Genomic DNA, 19,222 nt, shown 5'->3' on the forward strand with positions numbered 1-19,222 from the left:
TTCCATTGGTTTGTATGTGTGTGGTGAAATCGATGTTTACCTACTGTGACAGGGCACCTGCCCTGCACTGGCCATGAGAGGATTAAAACCAGCCTAGGGAGGCTGAGCGGCAGGCAGTGAAAGGAGGGGCTGCAGGGGAAACAGCCAAATTAGGGCGGCAGCTGCAGACAAGTAGGGCAGCGGCTGGACCAGCCAATCAGGGCCTGGTTGGCCCATATAAAAGGAAGCTGCAGACCAGATTGAGGGAGTCTGCTGCAGGGAGCCCTAGGGAGAAGACTGGCTTCCTAGAGGGCTCCTGGCAGGCTGCCAGGACTTACAGGCTCGAGGCCCTGGGAAGAGGGCAAAGGAACCGGAGCCAGAGGCCAGAGCAGAAGGAACTGAGGCTGTGGGGAAGTGGCCCAGGAAATAGAGACAGTGAGCTGGAAGGAAGAGGCAGCAGGAAGCTGCTGTTTTGCAGGGTCCCTGGGCTGGGGCCCAGAGTAGTAGGTGGGGCTGGGCCCACCCCCCTCTAGCTGCTGAAGGAGCAGCAAGGCCTTGGACTGCCAAGCTGCTGCAAGGAGTGGCAAGACTCTTGTTCAAGGAGTCCCCCGGAAGGGGGAGAAATGGGATGGTGACACGGCTGGAGGGCTGTGCCATGAAGCAGATGCTGAGAGGAAGGAGCCGTAATGGCTCTGCAGGCAGAGGTGAGGATGAGAGAGCCACCACCAACTGAGGCCACACCTGCTGGGACTGAGCTAATTCCCAAAATGCCCAGCAGGAGGCGCCAGTGTGGTGAGTGACCCTGTGACACCAACATTTACCGATTAAAAAATCTAATTCTTCCAAGCCCACTAATAAGGTAAGTCAGACTGAAAAGACTCATCATGCTCCATTAAAAAAAAATGACTGCACTTAAGGGAAAGTTTTAAGAAGAACCTACAATATTGAGGATTTTTTTAAATTAAATTTTTGGGGAAATCTTGAAATATTTTGAAATTTCAAACTTTAAATGTTGAGAGAAAATAGGAAAAAGTTTGAATTTTTTTATCAATTTTTTCTCCTTTTTCTCAGCCAGTGCTAGGCATTATCAATATGGAAGCTTCAATCCACTTGTAGCGGTCTGAGAGAGACTTGCTGTTGAGCCAAGTTAAAATTAACTAGCAGAACATGTAAGTCTGCTCCAGTACTTTTGAGTACAGAGCAGGTATACATAGGATTGAGTATGAGTAGACACTTGTATGGCAAGTAGTGTGTCTGTATACCAGCTGATTAAAATATAAGTCTTTGAAAAGCTTTATACAGATTTTGTTTTCTCGTTTATTCCCAGCTGTGAATTTATTGAATGTTCTTCCTATTTCATGCTATGAAAAGTAAGAAAATGGATTTCATGCTCTTTACCATCAGAAATCTATTCATTAAAGTGTGTCATGATCTTACAATTAGATTCACTCTAGTCTGAAATTAGGGAGTCCATGCCAGACAATAACTGTAACCAGCAATGGCTCTGGCTGTTCTCTAACCTTTGACTCAAGATTGTTTCTTTAAAAAAATAGTCACATTTCTTTTCAGTGTTAGTCAAATAGCCTGTGAGATTCTGACTGAGCACTCTAGGAAAAGTGATGAGTACTCTCAATTCAGCACCTTTCAGGAGGCATTCATTGCCTTGCAGTTTTGAGCATGGAAACATTGCGAAATGTCAGTCAGATCAGCCTACTTTTGTCAGATGGACTTCAGGTTTAGTTTGATTTCACTGGCAGAGAAAATACATTTGCAAACTTCTTGCTATATTTGATAGATCAGCATAAACAGAGCCTGATCCTGAAGTCTCTGCTTAGGCAAAAACCTCCACTGAACTCTGAATCGATGATTCATGATGTCAAATGGGAATTTTGCCTGAGTAAAGACTGCAAAATCAGTGCTAAAGTGTGCCTGACCTTTTAAAAGAGAGCATGAGAACTTAGGCCACAATTCAGCATACATGTAACACTAAGCAAATCTGTCATCCCACTGAAGTCAACTCTCATGCTAAATTTATACACACACTTAGGTATTTGGATGAATCATGCCCATAGCATGTTTTCTCCGGCCCCATGAGCCTGCTTTTGCTTAAAGCAAGAAAACTGGTGTGTAGAGATGTACAGCAGCTCCTGGGTTCTGTAAGCAGAAACAACTCTCGGTTTAACACAGGCTGTCGTAAATATTGCATCAAAATATTAATGAAGACCAGAGTGATCCAGAATGGCATAAGCCTTAGGCCTGAAATTAAGAGAGAAGAAGCAGTATGGAAAGAGAAACATCTTTCTTCATTCTCACATCACCTGTAAAAGGACATGGAAAAAATAGTTACTCTGTGGATCATCTGTTGTGAGATCAGAGGAGTAAATGGGACCATGACACTATTTCAGTCATACTGCATGAAAAGCCATCACAAAGCCAGTAACATTATGTACCATTAGAGCCAGGTAAATTTTTTTGGCCAAAACTTCTTGTCAGCAAACAATGTAGCTTAAGTGACACCAAAATATTTCACCAATTCTTGCTGGTTATCCCCAAATTGTTCATGTTGAAAAAAGGCAAACGAACAAAACAAAAATCCAGAGAAATCAAAATGTTTCATTTTTGACATTTTTGAAATGAAATGTTCTGAAATTTTTTTATTCAAGATTACTTTTAATTTAGAAATTTCCTTCCATTTTATTTTTTTTTAAGTAAAAAACAACTTGAGATCAAAATGAAATGTTTAATTTGGGTTAACATTTCATTTGACCCAAAACAATTGTTCTTTAACTTTGATTCACTGAGAATTTTGAAAAACGTTGGTTTTGGGTTGTGCCAAAAGGATACTTTTTTATTTTTCAGAATTGTCAGTGAACCAAATCAATTATTCACAGAGCTCTATTTTATGTGGGTGTTTGGGAAATTAGCACCTCCTGGGTTGTGCCAGCTATGTGTGTGTAGGTGTGGTAGATGAGGAAAGCATAGTTTACCCCTAAATTGTGGTACTTAGTTACGGATATGTGTCGGGATGGTGTGTAAGCGGTTGCAGAGTGGGCCAACAAGAGAATGCCACACCTCTTTCATGCAGAGGAGCTGGACCCATGCCAGCTGTGCATAAGTCTCCATGGATGGGAATTTTGGGGCAGGACATAGTCAGAAGCACTGGGGTCACAATAAAACGATCATGATATCTCCAGTGCACTCATATGAAGTACATAAGGCTTGCAGCCCTATTCCAATGGTTGGAATAACAGCCATAGATGGGCTGCACCATTGCCCCATTTTCTGACCACAGAAGGAGTGAAATGCACAGCCTTCCACCAACAGATGACGCTGACTTATGGCTTGATCCTGCAAGATGGTGTGCACCTCCTATGAGGTGTTGAGTGCCTTGAACTCCCATAGCTGCATTCCATCAATGAGTACTGAGGGAGCTCAGTACCTTGCATGACTGGGCTTTTTGGCCGACTGTGTAGGGGAAGAATTTTACTCCAATTCGTTTGGTAGGGAGAAGGTGATTTGATTCCCACTCAACCAATGCAGTGTTGACTGTCATTCTGGTAAATCCAGTGCTTTAAAAGCATAGCACTGTATGCTTCTGGGAAAAACTAATGCTTCTCCTCTTCTATTTGTGCAAAAGTTTGATTTCCAATATTTTTTAAGGACTAGACAGCTGTCAAAGGTATAAAGGCAGCATCTGTTCACTAGCAGATACTTTGTAGATAATTGGCAATTGCTGCAGAACTGTCCAAAAGAATTTGCCATATAAAATGTGTTGTGACAACTTTGATGTTTGTTGTTTTGGTGGAAAACAGCAACAAAAAAATCCCAACTCTTAGCAAGGGTAATTTTTATCAAATAAACAAAAACTACCTTTTTGTTTAACAAAATTAGGAAGTTTCATGATATCTGAGAACAAATTTGTGAAATGTATCAAACTGAAAAAATTCAGGAAAAATGCCTCAAAAATGAGAAAGTAGTTGAGGAAGTCATTAATGGTAAATTCACAAAATTGAGCAATAGCTGAAATTTTGGACTGCAAACTATTTGCATATTTCACACTTTTAATGTGAATTTTAGTTTTAAATCTGCAAAAAGAACATTCAGAATAGTTCTTAAAGGTAAAGAATACCATCTGCTAATGGAGTAGGGTAAAGTATTCTATTTTTCTGCTCTCTGCAGGTACAAATGTGTTTTTAACTCTCCTTGTATATCTTCACAAGAAATTTCTTGGGCCCAGATCCTCAGCTGGTATAAATTAGTGTGGCTTCATTGAAGTAAATGGAGTTGTGCTGATTTACACCAGATGAGGGTTTTTGTAATCTGGTTCCTTATATACTAAATATACCCAATGTATTAATTTCTGCTAAATGTTACCTCAGAGGATAAACAGGTATCATCAAAGGACACTTTTGTTGGGGACAGATAGGTATTGGTGACAGTAATGTCTTCTAGTTCAGTGCTGAAGTGATCAGACTCCTTGATGGCACTGTAGTTTAGGGCCACACTGTAACTGGCAGGTTTCTCTGACTGCTTCTGCTGGCAATTGCAGAGTTTCTTGAAGGATGCTCTGAATTTCTGGGACATGAGATTGTAAATCACGGGGTTGATGGCACTGTTTAGATAAATGCAGATTCTACAAAATAATAGGAACCAATTTTCTTGGAAAGGGTTGGAGAGAAAGGAGTTTACAACAACCAGTGTTCTGTAGGGCATCCATAAAAATGCAAACAGGATCACAACCACAGCCAGCATCTTGGTAACCTATGGAAAACACAAAGATATACAGTGAAAAAGTAGAAAATCAGTACTCAGTGCTTTGTAGGGATGTGCATATAAAATTTGTATTATATGTTCATGATGGACCCAACCTAAAACTCTATATGTGAAAAACCCTGAATTGGTGATGTTCAGATCAATGTCTGGCTTTTGGTTAGAATTTTGCAACTTGTCCCTATCTCCTTACCACTATAATGGGCTGACCCAAATTCATGGATCCAAACTCTCCTGAACTTTCATAAGAGATGGATGAGTCCTTATGGCTAACATTCATATTATACAATTAATATCCAATTAATCCCCATTAAACATATTATTTTAGGTCTGAATCTTTGCAACGACCATAGTTAGAAACAAGTGTCTATTCCCTTGGAAAGAAAGGCACTCCCATCCTCCCTTCAATGCTATGGAGCACCTACTTCTAGCACTGATTGTTTCTGACATATTGTAACTGAACCCAACCTACCTACTTTAATGACTACTGTCACGTAATAGCAGACCACCACATTTAATACAAAGAAGTCTGATTTAGATTTGTTTCTAACAAAAACAATTAATTCAGACATAAGTTCTGACCAAATGATTGATACATAATATTCTGAAACTCTTAATGATTGCCTTAAAATTGCGGGTTACCCTTAGAACGTAATAATCTTAGAAAAACTCACTTATTTCACTTAAACAGACAAGGTGGGTGAGGTAATATCTTTTATAGGACCAACTTCTGTTGGTGAAAGAGAGAAGCTTCTGAGCTTACATAGAGTTCTTCGTCAGGTCTGGAAAATGTACTCAGAGGGTATGTCTACACTGCAATAAAACACCCATGCTTTGGGACCCTGGATGGCTCAGCATGAGCCCAAATGTCTACACGGCAATTTTATAGCTCTACAACCCAAGCCCCACGAACCCGAGTTAGCTGATGTGGGCCAACAGTCGGTATTTTATTGAAGTGCAGACATATCCAGGCTGTCACAGGTAAATACAAGGTGGAACAGATTGTTAACACATGTTGCAAAAGACCTTTTAAGGTGAAGTGGGCAGTTAACACCTCACGGTTGTAGGACAAAAGATGGTCAGTAGGTTACAGATTGTAATGAGCCAGTGCCTTTATTGAGTCCATGATTTGTAGTATCTAGCAAAGTTATGAATTTAAATTCCCAGGCTCACCTATTGAAGGTGTTGCGCAGATTGCCTTTGAGGATGAGGACTGAGAGGTCAGATGTGGAGTGATCATTTTCTGAAAAGTGTTCACCCACAGATAATAGGGTGTGTCTGTCATGTAAGATTTTATTACTTAAGTAAGTTTGCTTAAAAAGAATGGCAATGAAAAACGCTCCCTTGAAGGAATCCCAAAAAATTGAAGTAAAACCAATAAAAAATAAAAGTGAAAAATGGGGGCAGTAAAAACAAAACAATGTGTAAATCAATATAGAATTACGGCCAGTGTGTATGTGGGAAATGGGTAGAGTGGGGACTCTTTCTGATGAACTAGGAATGTCTTCTTTTAAAGTGCTTCTTTGTATGTTGCCATCTCTTGTTGAAAAAATGCAGTTGCATCTTGCTGACAAATTAATGGATTTTCCCTTTCCCTGCTCATTGATGCTGTTGCACTTTACACGCTTTCTCAGGGTAGCTGTGGCAATAGGACAATGGTACTAAAACTCCTACGATTATACAAGATATTCACAGTATATAATTTCATTGCTCCTAGGGTGACGATGTAGGCGTGTGGGATATGAATTTTTATCGACTCTGCAGGAGGACTGAAAGTTACTTCTGTAACTCTCCTGTTGACACTAATATTGTATTTTTAGTTGTGCTGGTTTTTGTGTCTTTGTTTAAAGCAATAGGATGTATACTTTTCTTGCCTCTTGTGATGAGATTTTTCATTATGTAGAAAATATGCAGTCTCATTGCCTGAGGTATATGTTTTCTCCTATCTGGCTAGAAGCCCATATATTCCAGATGTCCATATTTATATATACTTATAAGTGTTGTTTTTTTACTTATGGGTGTTGGCGGTAACGTATCCAGTTGAGAGTCTTATAATTTAACTTTTACAAAAAGAAAAGGAGGACTTGTGGCACCTTAGAGACTAACCAATTGATTTGAGCATCAGCTTTCGTGAGCTGCAGCTCACTTCATCGGATGCAGTGAGCTGTAGCTCACAAAAGCTTACACTCAAATACATTTGTTAGTCTCTAAGGTGCTACAAGAACTCCTTTTCTTTTTGCAAATACAGACTAACACAGCTGCTACTCTGAAACTTAACTTTTACAGTTTAGGGCACTGCTTTATTTGCCCCAGTCTTACAGCAGTGTTACAAAAAAATCTTGGTTGGCTAAAACAGATTCTTGTTAGACCGAAGTAAAAAGAAGAGAGATAGGAAAGAGAAAAATAAGGAAGGGAAGGAAACAGACACATCGGAGGGGAGGGAGGCAAAGTTTCCATTCCAGGTGGTGTTTGGGATTCACATAGAGCTGGTAGAGGCAGTGATGTCATCTGGTTCCCTCTCTCTGGCCTGGTCTGGTCAGGACATCTCTCAGGATTAGGAAGAAGAAGATTCAAGGTCCCAGGTGATGTTGGGGGTGGAAGCCTTGATGGTGAAGCTTGCTCCAGTAGCCAATTTTTTTCTCAAAGTCTCTTTAAGGACCGCAAAAGTGAGTGATGGGCAGAATAGCCCATCCTCATTATTTTGTCCACCATTTGTCCATGGGGGAAAGCCCATTGCTGCAGAGGAGCATGTGGATCCGACAGACTTCTCTTAGAGGAGAGTCTATTGATAGAGACTCTCTAGGTTTTAGTCAGGAGGAGAGGATGGAAGAGGATAAAGTATGGGCCAGATCAGACAAACATTCACATAAAGAATCTGACACATCAGAAAAGGGCAGACAAATAAACAGTGACAAGTTTTAAAAGTGCTTGTACACAAATGCTAGAAATCTAAATAATAAGATGGGTGAACCTAGAGTGCCTCATGTTAAAGGAGGATATTGATATAATAGGCATCACAGAAACCTGGTGGAGTGAAGACAATCAATGGGACACAAACATTCTGGGGTACAAAATATATTGGAAGGACAGAACAGGTTGGGGGGCAGGGGGAGTGGCACTATATGTGAAAGAAAATGTAGAATCAAATGAAGTAAAAATCTTAAATGAATCCACATGTTCCATAGAATCTCTATGGATAGTAATTCCATGCTCTAATAAGAATAGAACAGTAGGGATCTATTATCGACCACCTGACCAGGATAGTGATAGTGACTATGAAATGCTAAGGGAGATTAGAGAGGCTACCAAAATAAAGAACTCAATAATAGTGTGGGATTTCAATTATCCCCATATTGACTGGGTACATGTCACCTCAGGATGACAAAATTTCTTGATACTTTAAATAACTACTTCTTGGAGCAGCTGGTACAGGAACCCACAAGGGGAGAGGCAATTCTCGATTTAGTCCTGAGTGGAGTGCAGGATCTGGTCCGGGAGGTAACTGTAACAGGACTGCTTGGAAATAGTGACCATAATATAACAACATTTAACATTCCTGTGATGGGAAGAACACCTCAGCAGCCCAACACTGTGGCATTTAATTTCAGAAAGGGGAGCTATGCAAAAATGAGGAGCTTAGTTAAACAGAAATTAAAAGGTACAGTGACTAGAGTGAAATCCCTGCAAGCTGCAAGGACACTTTTCAAAGATACCATAATAGAAGCCCAACTTAAATGTATACCCCAAATTAAAAAAACAGTAGAAGAACTAAAAAAGAGCCACCATGGCTTAACAACCATGTAAAAGAAGCAGTGAGAGGAAAAAAAAGCATCTTTTAAAAAGTGGAAGTCAAATCCTAGTGAGGTAAATAGAAAGGCGCATAAACACTGCCTAATTAAGTGTAAAAATGTAATAAGAAAAGCCAAAAAGGAGTTTGAAGAACAGATAGCCAAAAACTCAAAAGGTAAATGTTTTTTAAGTACATCAGAAGCAGGAAGTCTGCTAAACAACCAGTGGGGCCCCTGGACGATCGAGATGCAACAGGAGCACTTAAAAATGATAAAGTCATTGCGAAGAAACTAAATGAATTCTTTGCTTCAGTCTTCACAGCTGAGGATATTAGGGAGATTCCCAAACCTGAGTCGTCCTTTGTAGGTGACAAATCTGAGGAATTGTCACAGATTGAAGTGTCATTAGAGGAGGTTTTGGAATTAATTGATAAATTTAAGAGTAACAAGACACTGGGACCAGATGACCCAAGTGTTTTGAAAGAACGCAAATGTGAAATAGCGGAACTATTAACTATGGTTTGTAACCTGTCCTTTAAATCAGCTTCTGTACCCAATGACTGGAAGAGAGCTAATGTAACGCCAATATTTAAAAAGAGCTCTAGCGGTGACCCCGGCAATTACAGACTGGTAAGTCTAACGTCAGAACTAGGCAAATTAGTTGAGACAATAGTAAAGAATAAAATTGTCAGACACATAGAAGAACATAAATTGTTGGGCAAAAGTCAACATGGTTTCTGTCTTACTAATCTATTAGAGTTCTTTGAAGGGGTCAACAAACATATGGACAAGGGGGATTCAGTGGACATAGTGTACTTAGATTTCCAGAAAGCCTTCGACAAGGTCCCTCACCAAAGGCTCTTATGTAAATTAAGTTGTCATGGGATAAGAGGGAAGATCCTTTCATGGATTGAGAACTGGTTAAAAGACAGGGAACAAAGGGTAGGAATAAATGGTAGATTTTCAGACTGGAGAGGGGTAACTAGTGGTGTTCCCCAAGGGTCAGGCCTAGGATCAATCCTATTCAACTTATTCATAAATGATCTGGAGAAAGGGGTAAACAGTGAGGTGGCAAAGTTTGCAGATGATACTAAACTGCTCAAGATAGTTAAGACCAAAGCAGACTGTGAAGAACTTCAAAAAGATCTCACAAAACTAAGTGATTGGGCAACAAAATGGAAAACGAAATTTAATGTGGATAAATGTAAAGTAATGCACATTGGAAAAAATAACCCCAACTATACATACAATGTGATGGGGGCTAATTTAGCTACAACTGATCAGGAAAGAGATCTTGGGGTCATCGTGGATAGTTCTCTGAAGACATCCATGCAGTGCACAGCAGCAGTCAAAAAAGCAAACAGGATGTTAGGAATCATTAAAAAAGAGAGAGAGAGAATAAGGCAGAGAATATTTTATTGCCCTTATATAAATCCATGGTATGCCCACATCTTGAATACTGCGTACAGATGTGGTCTCCTCATCTCAAAAAAGATATATTGGCATTAGAAAAGGTTCAGAGAAGGTCAACTAAAATGATTAGGGGTTTGGAATGGGTCCCATATGAGGAGAGATTAAAGAAGCTAGGACTTTTCAGCTTGGAAAAGAGGTGACTAAGGGGGGATATGATAGAGGTATATAAAATCATGAGTGGTGTGGAGAAAGTGAATAAGAAAAAGTTATTTACTTGTTCCCGTAATATAAAAACTAGGGGCCATCAAATGAAATTAATGGGCATCAGGTTTAAAACAAATAAAAGGAAGTTCTTTTTCACACAGCGCATAGTCAACCTGTGGAACTCCTTCCCTGAGGAGGTTGTGAAGGCTGGGACTATAGCAGGGTTTAACAGAGAACTAGATAAATTCATGGAGGTTAAGTCCATTAATGGCTATTAGCCAGGATGGGTGAGGAATGGTGTCCCTAGCCTCTGTTTGTCAGAGGGTGGAGATGGATGGCAGGAGGGAGATCACTTATGTTCATTTAGGCCTAATATCCAAAATACCAGTTTTGGTTTACTGATTTTCAGCCTCACACTGTTCTTGTTTACCAGGCATGGACTTAACGTAGTCCTTGAATTTTATCAGTTGGCCTTTTTGTTTAGACTATTCAGTCTGTCTCCCTTTTGTACATTTTTCTATCAATATTTATTCATAAGATGTCACAATAATTTATAATATCAATGTTTGTGGGTTATTGTGGCATGGGTTATTGTGACATGAACTTATACTCACTTTTTATAGTTGAACTCACAATTATGGTAAATTTATAGGCCTAATTATGACAGTTGGCCACAGAATTTCCTGAATTAATTCCAATTTTAGGTCCAATAGCTATGGTTAAACTAGAGCATGTCTTTTAGAAAAAAAAAATCCAGTATTGATTTAAAAATATACAGTGATGGAGACTATACCACAGTTGTTGGTAAATTGTTCCAGTGGTTAATTACCCTCACTGTTAAAAATGTGTACTTTATTTCTAGTCTGAATATGCCATTTGATTTTACATTTGTTTGTTGGATTGAAGAACCCATTATTATCAAACTTCCATTCCCTCTATTTTTAGACTCTGATCAAGTGTCCCTTAATAATCTCTTTAGTAAGCTAAATAGATTGAGCACCTTGACTCTACGTTTAATCATTGTCATGGCTCTTCTCTGAAATTTCTCCAATTTATCAACATCCTTCTTGAACTGTGGACACCAGACTGGACACACTATTCCAGCAGTGGTTGTATCAGTACCAAATACTGAGGTAATATAATCTCTCTTCTTTTACTCAATATTCCCCTCTTTATCTAGAAGATCCGCGTGTCTTTCTTCTAATTTGTTTCTTGTTTTTCTGTTGGTGGTGTTTGTGATACTCAAGCCTCATTCTCAGTTTGTGCTGGAAGCTTGAAAAGCTGCATATTTATCCACAACCTGTGACATCACATTGGATTGCATAGTACTTTGAAGAGACACTGGGGTGAAATCCTGGTCCCACTGAAGTTAGTAGCTAAACTCCCATTAACTTCAGTGACAAAAGGATTTCACTCCATATATCAAAAATCTTCAGAGATCCATCTTTGACCTTCTGGGCTATCTGGCTTCAAAAGGCAGACTTGCCAAGACACTCAGTCTTTTAATCTTCTTGATCTTACTCCATGTCAACTTTACAGCTTTAACTGGATCAACTGGAGTGATTTGGACACTTCTGTTTTCTGACCCACGGTGCCATTTAGTATGGTAATGAGAACTGATTGGTTTCCTGAAACAGTAGTGTGCAACAGGATCATTCTGTTCCATTTTCTCCTGCTCAGATTGTGCTTGAGTGCACTTACAGTCTGCATGGCCATCTTACTTCCAAAGTGATATGACTTCACTCTTGGTGACTTGTGCAATTTCTCCAAAATGAGTCTATTTAACAGTAGAACTGCAGAACACTATATAAACAATTGTCATTAAAGTCAGTTTCCATTATCACTGGAACCTTTCTCCAGGCACTAGCTGTGCCCAAATCTTCTCACACCTTATTGCTTACCTAAATGTGGAACGCATTGGTTCAGCTGATTAGCTACACCATTTTCTTTTGCTATGTATTTCTGAAACCCCATCTGATATCATCACCCCCTTCATTAGATACCAGATGAATCTTACAAAGTCTATAAAAATCATTGGGGCTAAGCCTATGCTTAAAGTTGAGCACATGCTTAAATTCTTTGTTGGATCAGAGTTAGAGTGCTCAGAACCTTGCAGGATTGGGGCCAAACTGTGATTCTGCTCTGAAAAGGGGAAATCAAATTTGCACCGTCTTCCACTGCAGGTCTCTTCCCTGTATCGAGTGGCATACCTACGTATGCCCCTTCATGCTTTGACCACCATTCCAGAGGACATGCTCCCATGCTGATGACGTGTTCTGATCGATAATGATCCAAAGCAGTGCCGACTGATGCACATTCATTTTCGTCATCTGACACCAACAGAAAGTTGATTTTTCTTCTTGGTGTTTCAGGTTTTGTAGTTTCTGCACCGGAGTGTTGCTTTTTTAAGGCTTCTGACAGCATGTTCCACACCTTATCCCTCTCGGATTTTGGAAGATACTTCAGATTCTTAAACCTTGGGTCAAGTTCTGTAGCTATCTTTAGAAATCTCACATTGGTACCTTTGCGTTTTGTCAAATCTGCTGTGAAAGTGTTCTTAAAACAAACAATAGGTGCTGGGTTGTCATCCGAGACAGACATCACACGAAATATATGGCAGAATGCGGGTAAAACCACAAAGCAGGAGACATACAAATCTCCCCCAAGGAGTTCAGTCACAAATTTAATTAACACATTTTTTTTAATGAATGGCATCAGCATGGAAGCATGTTTTCTGGAATGGTGGTCAAAGCCTGAAGGGGCATATGAATGTTTACCGTATCTGGCACATAAATGCCTTGCAACACCAGCTACAACAGTGCCATGCAAATGCCTGTTCTCACTTTCAGGTGACATTGTAAATAAGAAGTGGGCAGGATTATCTCCCATGAATGTAAACAAACTTGTTTCTCTTAGTGAATGGCTGAATAAGAAGTAGGACTGAGTGGACTTGTAGGCTCTAAAGTTTTACATTGTTTTGTTTTTGAGTGCAGTTATATAAAAATAATTCTATGTTTGTAACTTGCACTTTCATGGTTAAGAGATTGCATTTGTATGAGATGAATTGAAAACTCTTTTGTTTATATTTTTATAGTGCAAATCTTTGTAATAAAAAATAATATAAAGTGAGCCCTGTACACTTTATATTCTGTGTTGTAATTGAAATCGATATTTTTGAAAATGTAGAAAACATCCAAAAATATTTAAATAAATGGTATTTTTGTTTAACAGTGTGATTAAAACTGTGATTAATCATAATTTATTTTTGAAATCGAGTTAATTTGTTTTGAGATAATTGCTTGAGTTAATTGCGATTAATTAACAGCCCTACTGAAAATGTGAAGTTAATGTGGATTAGTTGAAATATGTTAAATCCCCATATGAATGTTCTCATTCAGGAGTAAGTGGCCTTAGTTTGTGGTATCTTAATCCTCTTTGGATGTGTCCTAAGAGAAGAATTTGGCAAACCATATTAAAATAGGAAGATATGTAATAGTTCTATTAAACTGTATTCATAATTGCACTGAAAATTTATCTTAAGCAACTACACAAGAGCAGCAAAAAATGAATGTCTACCAGAGATGGGCTTTACCTAAGAGTCAAATGAAAATGCTCTTCAAATGGAGATACTTTAAAGATGGCCCAAAGAGGAAAAAAGCTGGTTTTGTGCCTTTCTCCCTCCTTTGAACTGTATCAAGAAGGCCTGAAAAATTTTCAAAAATAGGAGGCTTTTTCGGCTTCTCTTTACTTTAGAATTATCAGGAATATCAAATCTGGTCTTCTCTAGTTTTGCTGGAGAACTCCTTGGAGGATGCAGAGATGTGACTTGGAGGCTTTCTCCACACTTTTAATTATACATATTGGAGTGTTAAATCTTTAACAAATAGATTTTCTCCCTCCTGTCTGTGAGGCATTTTAGTTAAATAGGTGTTAACTAAAATTAACACAATTCAATGAGTTTTAAGCCATCTGAGAGACAAAACAATAGCTTCCCATCTCATATAATTCAGTTTCACTTGCTTGATATTTCTGGTTCTCCAGTCATTCATAGTGTTCCTGAAAAAATGTGGTAGATTTTCTAATATAAAAACATTTCAGGCCTTTTTACATCATAAAAAGGGTAAAAAAAAAAAACGACCCACGCCAAATATTCTCCATTCCTGGTTTGTCCTCTCCATTAGTGTTGCCTTTTACCACTGGTTCCAGACATGAAAGAACATCCAGGACCATCTGGATCAGTATGCAAACTAAGAGCATGCAATTCAGGCTGCCTTGTAAATTGTTCCATTTGCATTTTCTATCAGCCAGTTTCTATCTTGGGCTAACTCTCATACTCAGGGCCAAAGCAGAGAGCAGGCTGCCTAACTTTACATACTTTTAGTCATTTTTCCTGCTGCTTGCACCCTGGGGATCAATTTCTATTCTGTTGCATCAGTGCAACACCAATTAAGAGAATGAGGATATACTGATATAAACAAGGACAGAATCTGACCCTTAGAGCTCAATTCTGCCCTCAGTTATGTAGGTGTAATACCCATTGATGTCAGTGGGAGTTTTCCCTTGGTGTGTCTTGGACTTTATTTAGACTGTAAACTCTTTGGGATAGGGACTGTTTTCCCATATGATTTTGCAGCACTAAGCACATTTTGGATGCTACCATAATATAAATAATATTACAAATGATAATAATAATGCCACCCTATCATGTCTCCTCTCTACATACAGCACTACTTGCAAACATTAGATTTACTGAAAAATAATCCAAGAAGTTGATGGTCTCCATGAAAAGTCCTTTCTCTCTTCACAAAACAGAAAATATATGTTGTATATGCTGTAAATTGTCATTTTAATTTTAGAACATGGCAAGAGCCATTGTCTGCACCGCTTAATAAAAAGACTATTCAATTTTTTGAAAGGATGCTAAGCAATACAAAGCACACATTTACGAGCACATGAATCTATCTTTTGTGATAACTTGAAAATTAGTCAAGAAGCGAAAAATATTAACTAATAGATGAGACACGCTCCACTATTTCTCACCCAAATAACCAAGCACAAACAGATATGTGTGAACAATGACAAACCACAAAACCGAAGGTAGAAAATGTAGAAAACAAAATAGAAGGAACAGTTTGTATTTGCCTTAACCTGGGATCTCTAGATCTGTACACGTTTGGTTCTCTGCTAACCAGCTCAATTAACTTGTGGGGTGAATGTCAGTCCCACAGCAGGAAAAACAACTAGCCTCACTAAATATCAACAGTCTACACAAAGAACTATGAAAATCTGACTCAAAATTCTCATGTTTAGTTGCCTTATCCCTCATCACAAGGATGCAGATGCATTGGGCATTTCAAAAAAGATGACCACTTCAGGTATAATACCTACAGAAATTATGCTACCTGTTGGTTGCTGAAACATCTCTTTTAGTCCGTACTGAGACTCAAAAGCATGAGGCTTCTGAAAACAATTTTTATCAAAGCAGGTCACTGTGGAGGAATTGGGTACCCACATTAATATGAAAATATAAAGCATGATGTGGGCCTGATCCTGAAAGATCAATGGGAGTGCCCTGCACTTTCAGGATTGGGACCTAAAAGTGCTAAATGGTACATGACAGCTGAGTATTGTGTATGATTATGAAGATGGTTGGAATAGACACACACCTTTGTGCTATTTTAGCATATATACCAATTTATAATGAATATGATCAAATCTATTATTCAAATTTAAAGCCTCAAATACATTCAAAATATTTACCTATTGTTAATTATCTGAGAGACGGAAATAATAATAGTCATTAGCATTTGTACAGCATTTTCCACCTACGGATCTTTACAAAAGCAAGAATATGTTTATCTCTATGTCACAGAAGGGGAAACTGAGACACAAAAGATAGTAACTTCTCACGTCACATAGTGATTCATTAACAGAGCAGGGCTTAAAACAGGACTCGTGCCTTTCAGTTTAGTATCCTATCTGTAGATCACAAAAGTAACTCTGGAATCAGTGTATTTGTCTGACTTCTTAGCAGGCTGTAATATGGTGAAAAATAGATTTTTCTTAACGTTTCCTTTTGACAGTATCTAGTTGATTTCTTGACATGTCGTGATAAGAGACTTGACTGTCTTTCAATACATGCCTTCTGTAGGAGTAGGCAGTCATTTGTAGAGACTGGAATAAATTCAGTTTACTTAATTAAATGCTCTAATCATATGCCCTGAACTGGTAGATTTTAGGGGTTTTTTGTATGCCTTAATCTAAATAAAAGAGATAAAGCACATTTTTAACATTTTTCATGTATTGTAACCCAATCTCTCTACTTTTTCATTTGTTTTAAAATCTAAAGAGAGTACATGTGTGTGAATATCATATTTAAATACATTTCCTACCTGCCTTCTAGAAGCAATAGTGCTATTGAAACCCCTGTTAGTCATCTTGGAATTCATAGTCTTGTTTTGGTGAGTTGAGTTGTTTCTCCGTGTCTTAGGGTTTTCTTTTGGATCTGAAGGGATGGGATTCAGGAACAATATTCTGGCAATCAGTCCATAGAGGACAGTGGCCAATATCATTGGCACAACATAAAATATACCAAAGTCCATCATATATATAGGGGAGTAGTAGCTCCTGGACACCTTGTAGCCGCAAGAAACAATGATGGTATCTTTGTAGACTACTGTGTTGAGATCTAGCAGGAAAAACCAGAGGGTACAATATATGGAGGTGAAAGCCCAGACAAAAATAATGATCTTTTTGGCTCTTGAGAAAGTACATAGGAATTGGGCTTTGATTGGGTGGCAGATGGCAATATATCTCTCAACAGTGAAGGCGGTGATGGAACAAGAAGAAGCATTGATGCCTAGGTATTGGAGATACGTAATGCAGAGACATCCCACGTAGCCATAGACCCAGGATCCATACAGGCTCTCGGTGATGTTGGGAAGTCCTGCAGCCACCAGCACCGTGAGATCAGCCACAGCCAGACTCACCAGGTAGCAGTTAGTGGGAGTCCTCATGTGTTTGGTCCTGAGGACCACCAGCACCACCATGATATTGCCCACTATGCCCAGTCCACAGATGAGGAGAACCAAGAGAATGGTAACTACTTGGTAGTCAATACTGATCACCTCTTGGCTTGGCAGCAGCCCTGTTTGGTTCTGTTCATCCCCTGTGCTGTTCTCCATCTTCACCAGCTTGAAGCTGCTTCTGCTGGGCAATTGCTGTCAGCACATTTCCTCTTCTTCCCCCTGTAAAAACGTTAAACACAGTAGAGAGTGGATGATGAAGAGCCCTATCGCACAGTCTCCATAAGGTTACAGTCCCCACACAAGCCACCTTCACTTCAAGACTCCTGGGCTTTTTTCTTCACAAGTTCAATTACCAGACAGGTAGATCCCTCTCGGATTCTGTTTCATTAGCACAGGATAAAAGCTGGTTCTTTGTAGTCCGTCTGAGACACTCATGAGAATGAATGCAACTAGAGATCAGAGCTTTCTCTCTCTGCAGAGCAGAGTGAGGGGAGGGGAGACAGGGAAAGAGAGGGGGAAGACAGAGAGTCCTTTCCCTGCACTGACAGAGATTGCCAGCTAGCTATCACAATGCATGGGACTGTACCAATCCAATACTACCAGATTTCAGCATCACTGCTTTTCAAGGAGCAATCACAGTGTAAGGACAGGTGAAAACAAGTATGAGGAGGCAAAGGGAGGAAGTTCAGTCATGCCATCAGAATTCCTATGCCTTTACACTGTTTTTCCGTTCTGCTATCTGGTGGCAGTTGTCATTTTGTGTATTCCTCAGCGCTATACAAACAATTTGCAACAAAACACACATTATTACATTCTGATTTCCTATGTGTCCCTGAGGAGAGTAACACTTACCTTGTGCTCTGCAGGGTTCTCAGAGTACTTGTCCCATCAGAATGGATGCAATGAAAACTGTCCCAACTTTTGAAACCTGCAGAAAGCCCTATCTTATACGTTACTCCACAAACATTTTGCTTCACAATGGTTTGGTCACTAGAGCTATACAATCCCTCCACCCCCTAAACACTCCCAGTTTTCATCTAGATCATATCACAGCAATAAGCTGTCATCACAAATTGTCCCACAGGACAAAACACACACACACACACTATACTGACTCATAGTCTTCTTTCCCTTGAAGAATCTTCTCTGGTAACACAATCCTTTAGGAAGAGTAAAACCATGCACAAACAAGGCAATCAGCACAAACCATCTCTCTCGGATTCACTAATGAAAAATCTAAAACAGTGCTTCTAGTAATAGCATTCCTTAAACAAACTGCACCTGGAAAATGTGTGCAGTGCTCCTTGCTTTGTAACATGCTAGGAGTCTCCACGTTTTACAGAGAGTGGGTAGCAAATCCTTCACCAGTACTCCCTTAAAGGGACACTGCCACCTTGATATCAGATGTTTTCAACTCATTATTTTACTTCTGTTTTTGGTAGCACATTAGAAGTCTGAAGCTGTTTTGAAATCCATTTTCTCTTTCTCCATTTATGGAATGTGCAGGTTTTGTCTGAAATTGCAAGGATTCCAAAAAATAACAAGTTGCGTGAATGACAACAGATCACTTGGGTTTCAAAACAGATTTTGGTTTTTAAAGGTAATTATTAACACAGGCACACAGAACAATGATTTTTTAAAAATGGGATTTTAAAGTAGGCCTGGCAAAAATGGTGACAAAATAAGAGACACTTAAACCTTAGTTGAAAATTTGAATTAAACATTTTTGAGGTTTGAAGGTGTGGTTAACTTAGTCCATTATTTTTCAATCTGTTACCTATAGTGATAATACGTATGTATCTTTTTTATCTATAGAACTGAAAGCACTTTACAAAATAGGGTAAGTACCATTATCCCCATGCAACAAATGGGGAAACTGAGGCACAGAGCGGTGCATTGATTGCCCATAGTCTCGCAGATGGTCAGTAGCAGAACCAGGAGTTGAATTCAGGTGCCCTGTCTGCCAGACCAGTCTTTTATTAACTGGGTCACCCTGGAAATATCATAAGAAATTCTGTTCCATACAATTTCCAGTCTAGT

General features: G+C 39.1%; 1 protein-coding gene across 2 annotated transcripts; it reads right to left on the reverse strand.

Moving 5' to 3' along the window:
* Window positions 1-1,117: 1,117 nt before the first annotated feature.
* On the reverse strand, window positions 1,118-17,650 carry TRHR (thyrotropin releasing hormone receptor). 2 transcript variants are annotated; one of them, XM_074943940.1, is made up of 3 exons: window positions 16,547-17,650; window positions 4,354-4,740; window positions 1,118-2,297 (listed from the first exon to the last, which is right to left on the reverse strand). In XM_074943940.1, the coding sequence occupies exons 1-3, from the start codon at window positions 17,336-17,338 to the stop codon at window positions 2,289-2,291; spliced, it is 1,188 nt and encodes a 395-aa protein (XP_074800041.1). In that variant the 5' UTR covers window positions 17,339-17,650; the 3' UTR covers window positions 1,118-2,288. The 2 variants fall into 2 exon arrangements, with proteins under 2 accessions (XP_074800041.1, XP_074800040.1); XM_074943939.1 differs by lacking the exon at window positions 1,118-2,297 and having other exon boundaries at window positions 4,333-4,740.
* Between the last annotated feature and the right edge of the window lie 1,572 nt (window positions 17,651-19,222).

This window comes from Natator depressus, chromosome 2, assembly GCF_965152275.1.
Source record: "Natator depressus isolate rNatDep1 chromosome 2, rNatDep2.hap1, whole genome shotgun sequence".
In the NCBI taxonomy this organism is placed as follows: Eukaryota; Metazoa; Chordata; order Testudines; family Cheloniidae; genus Natator; species Natator depressus.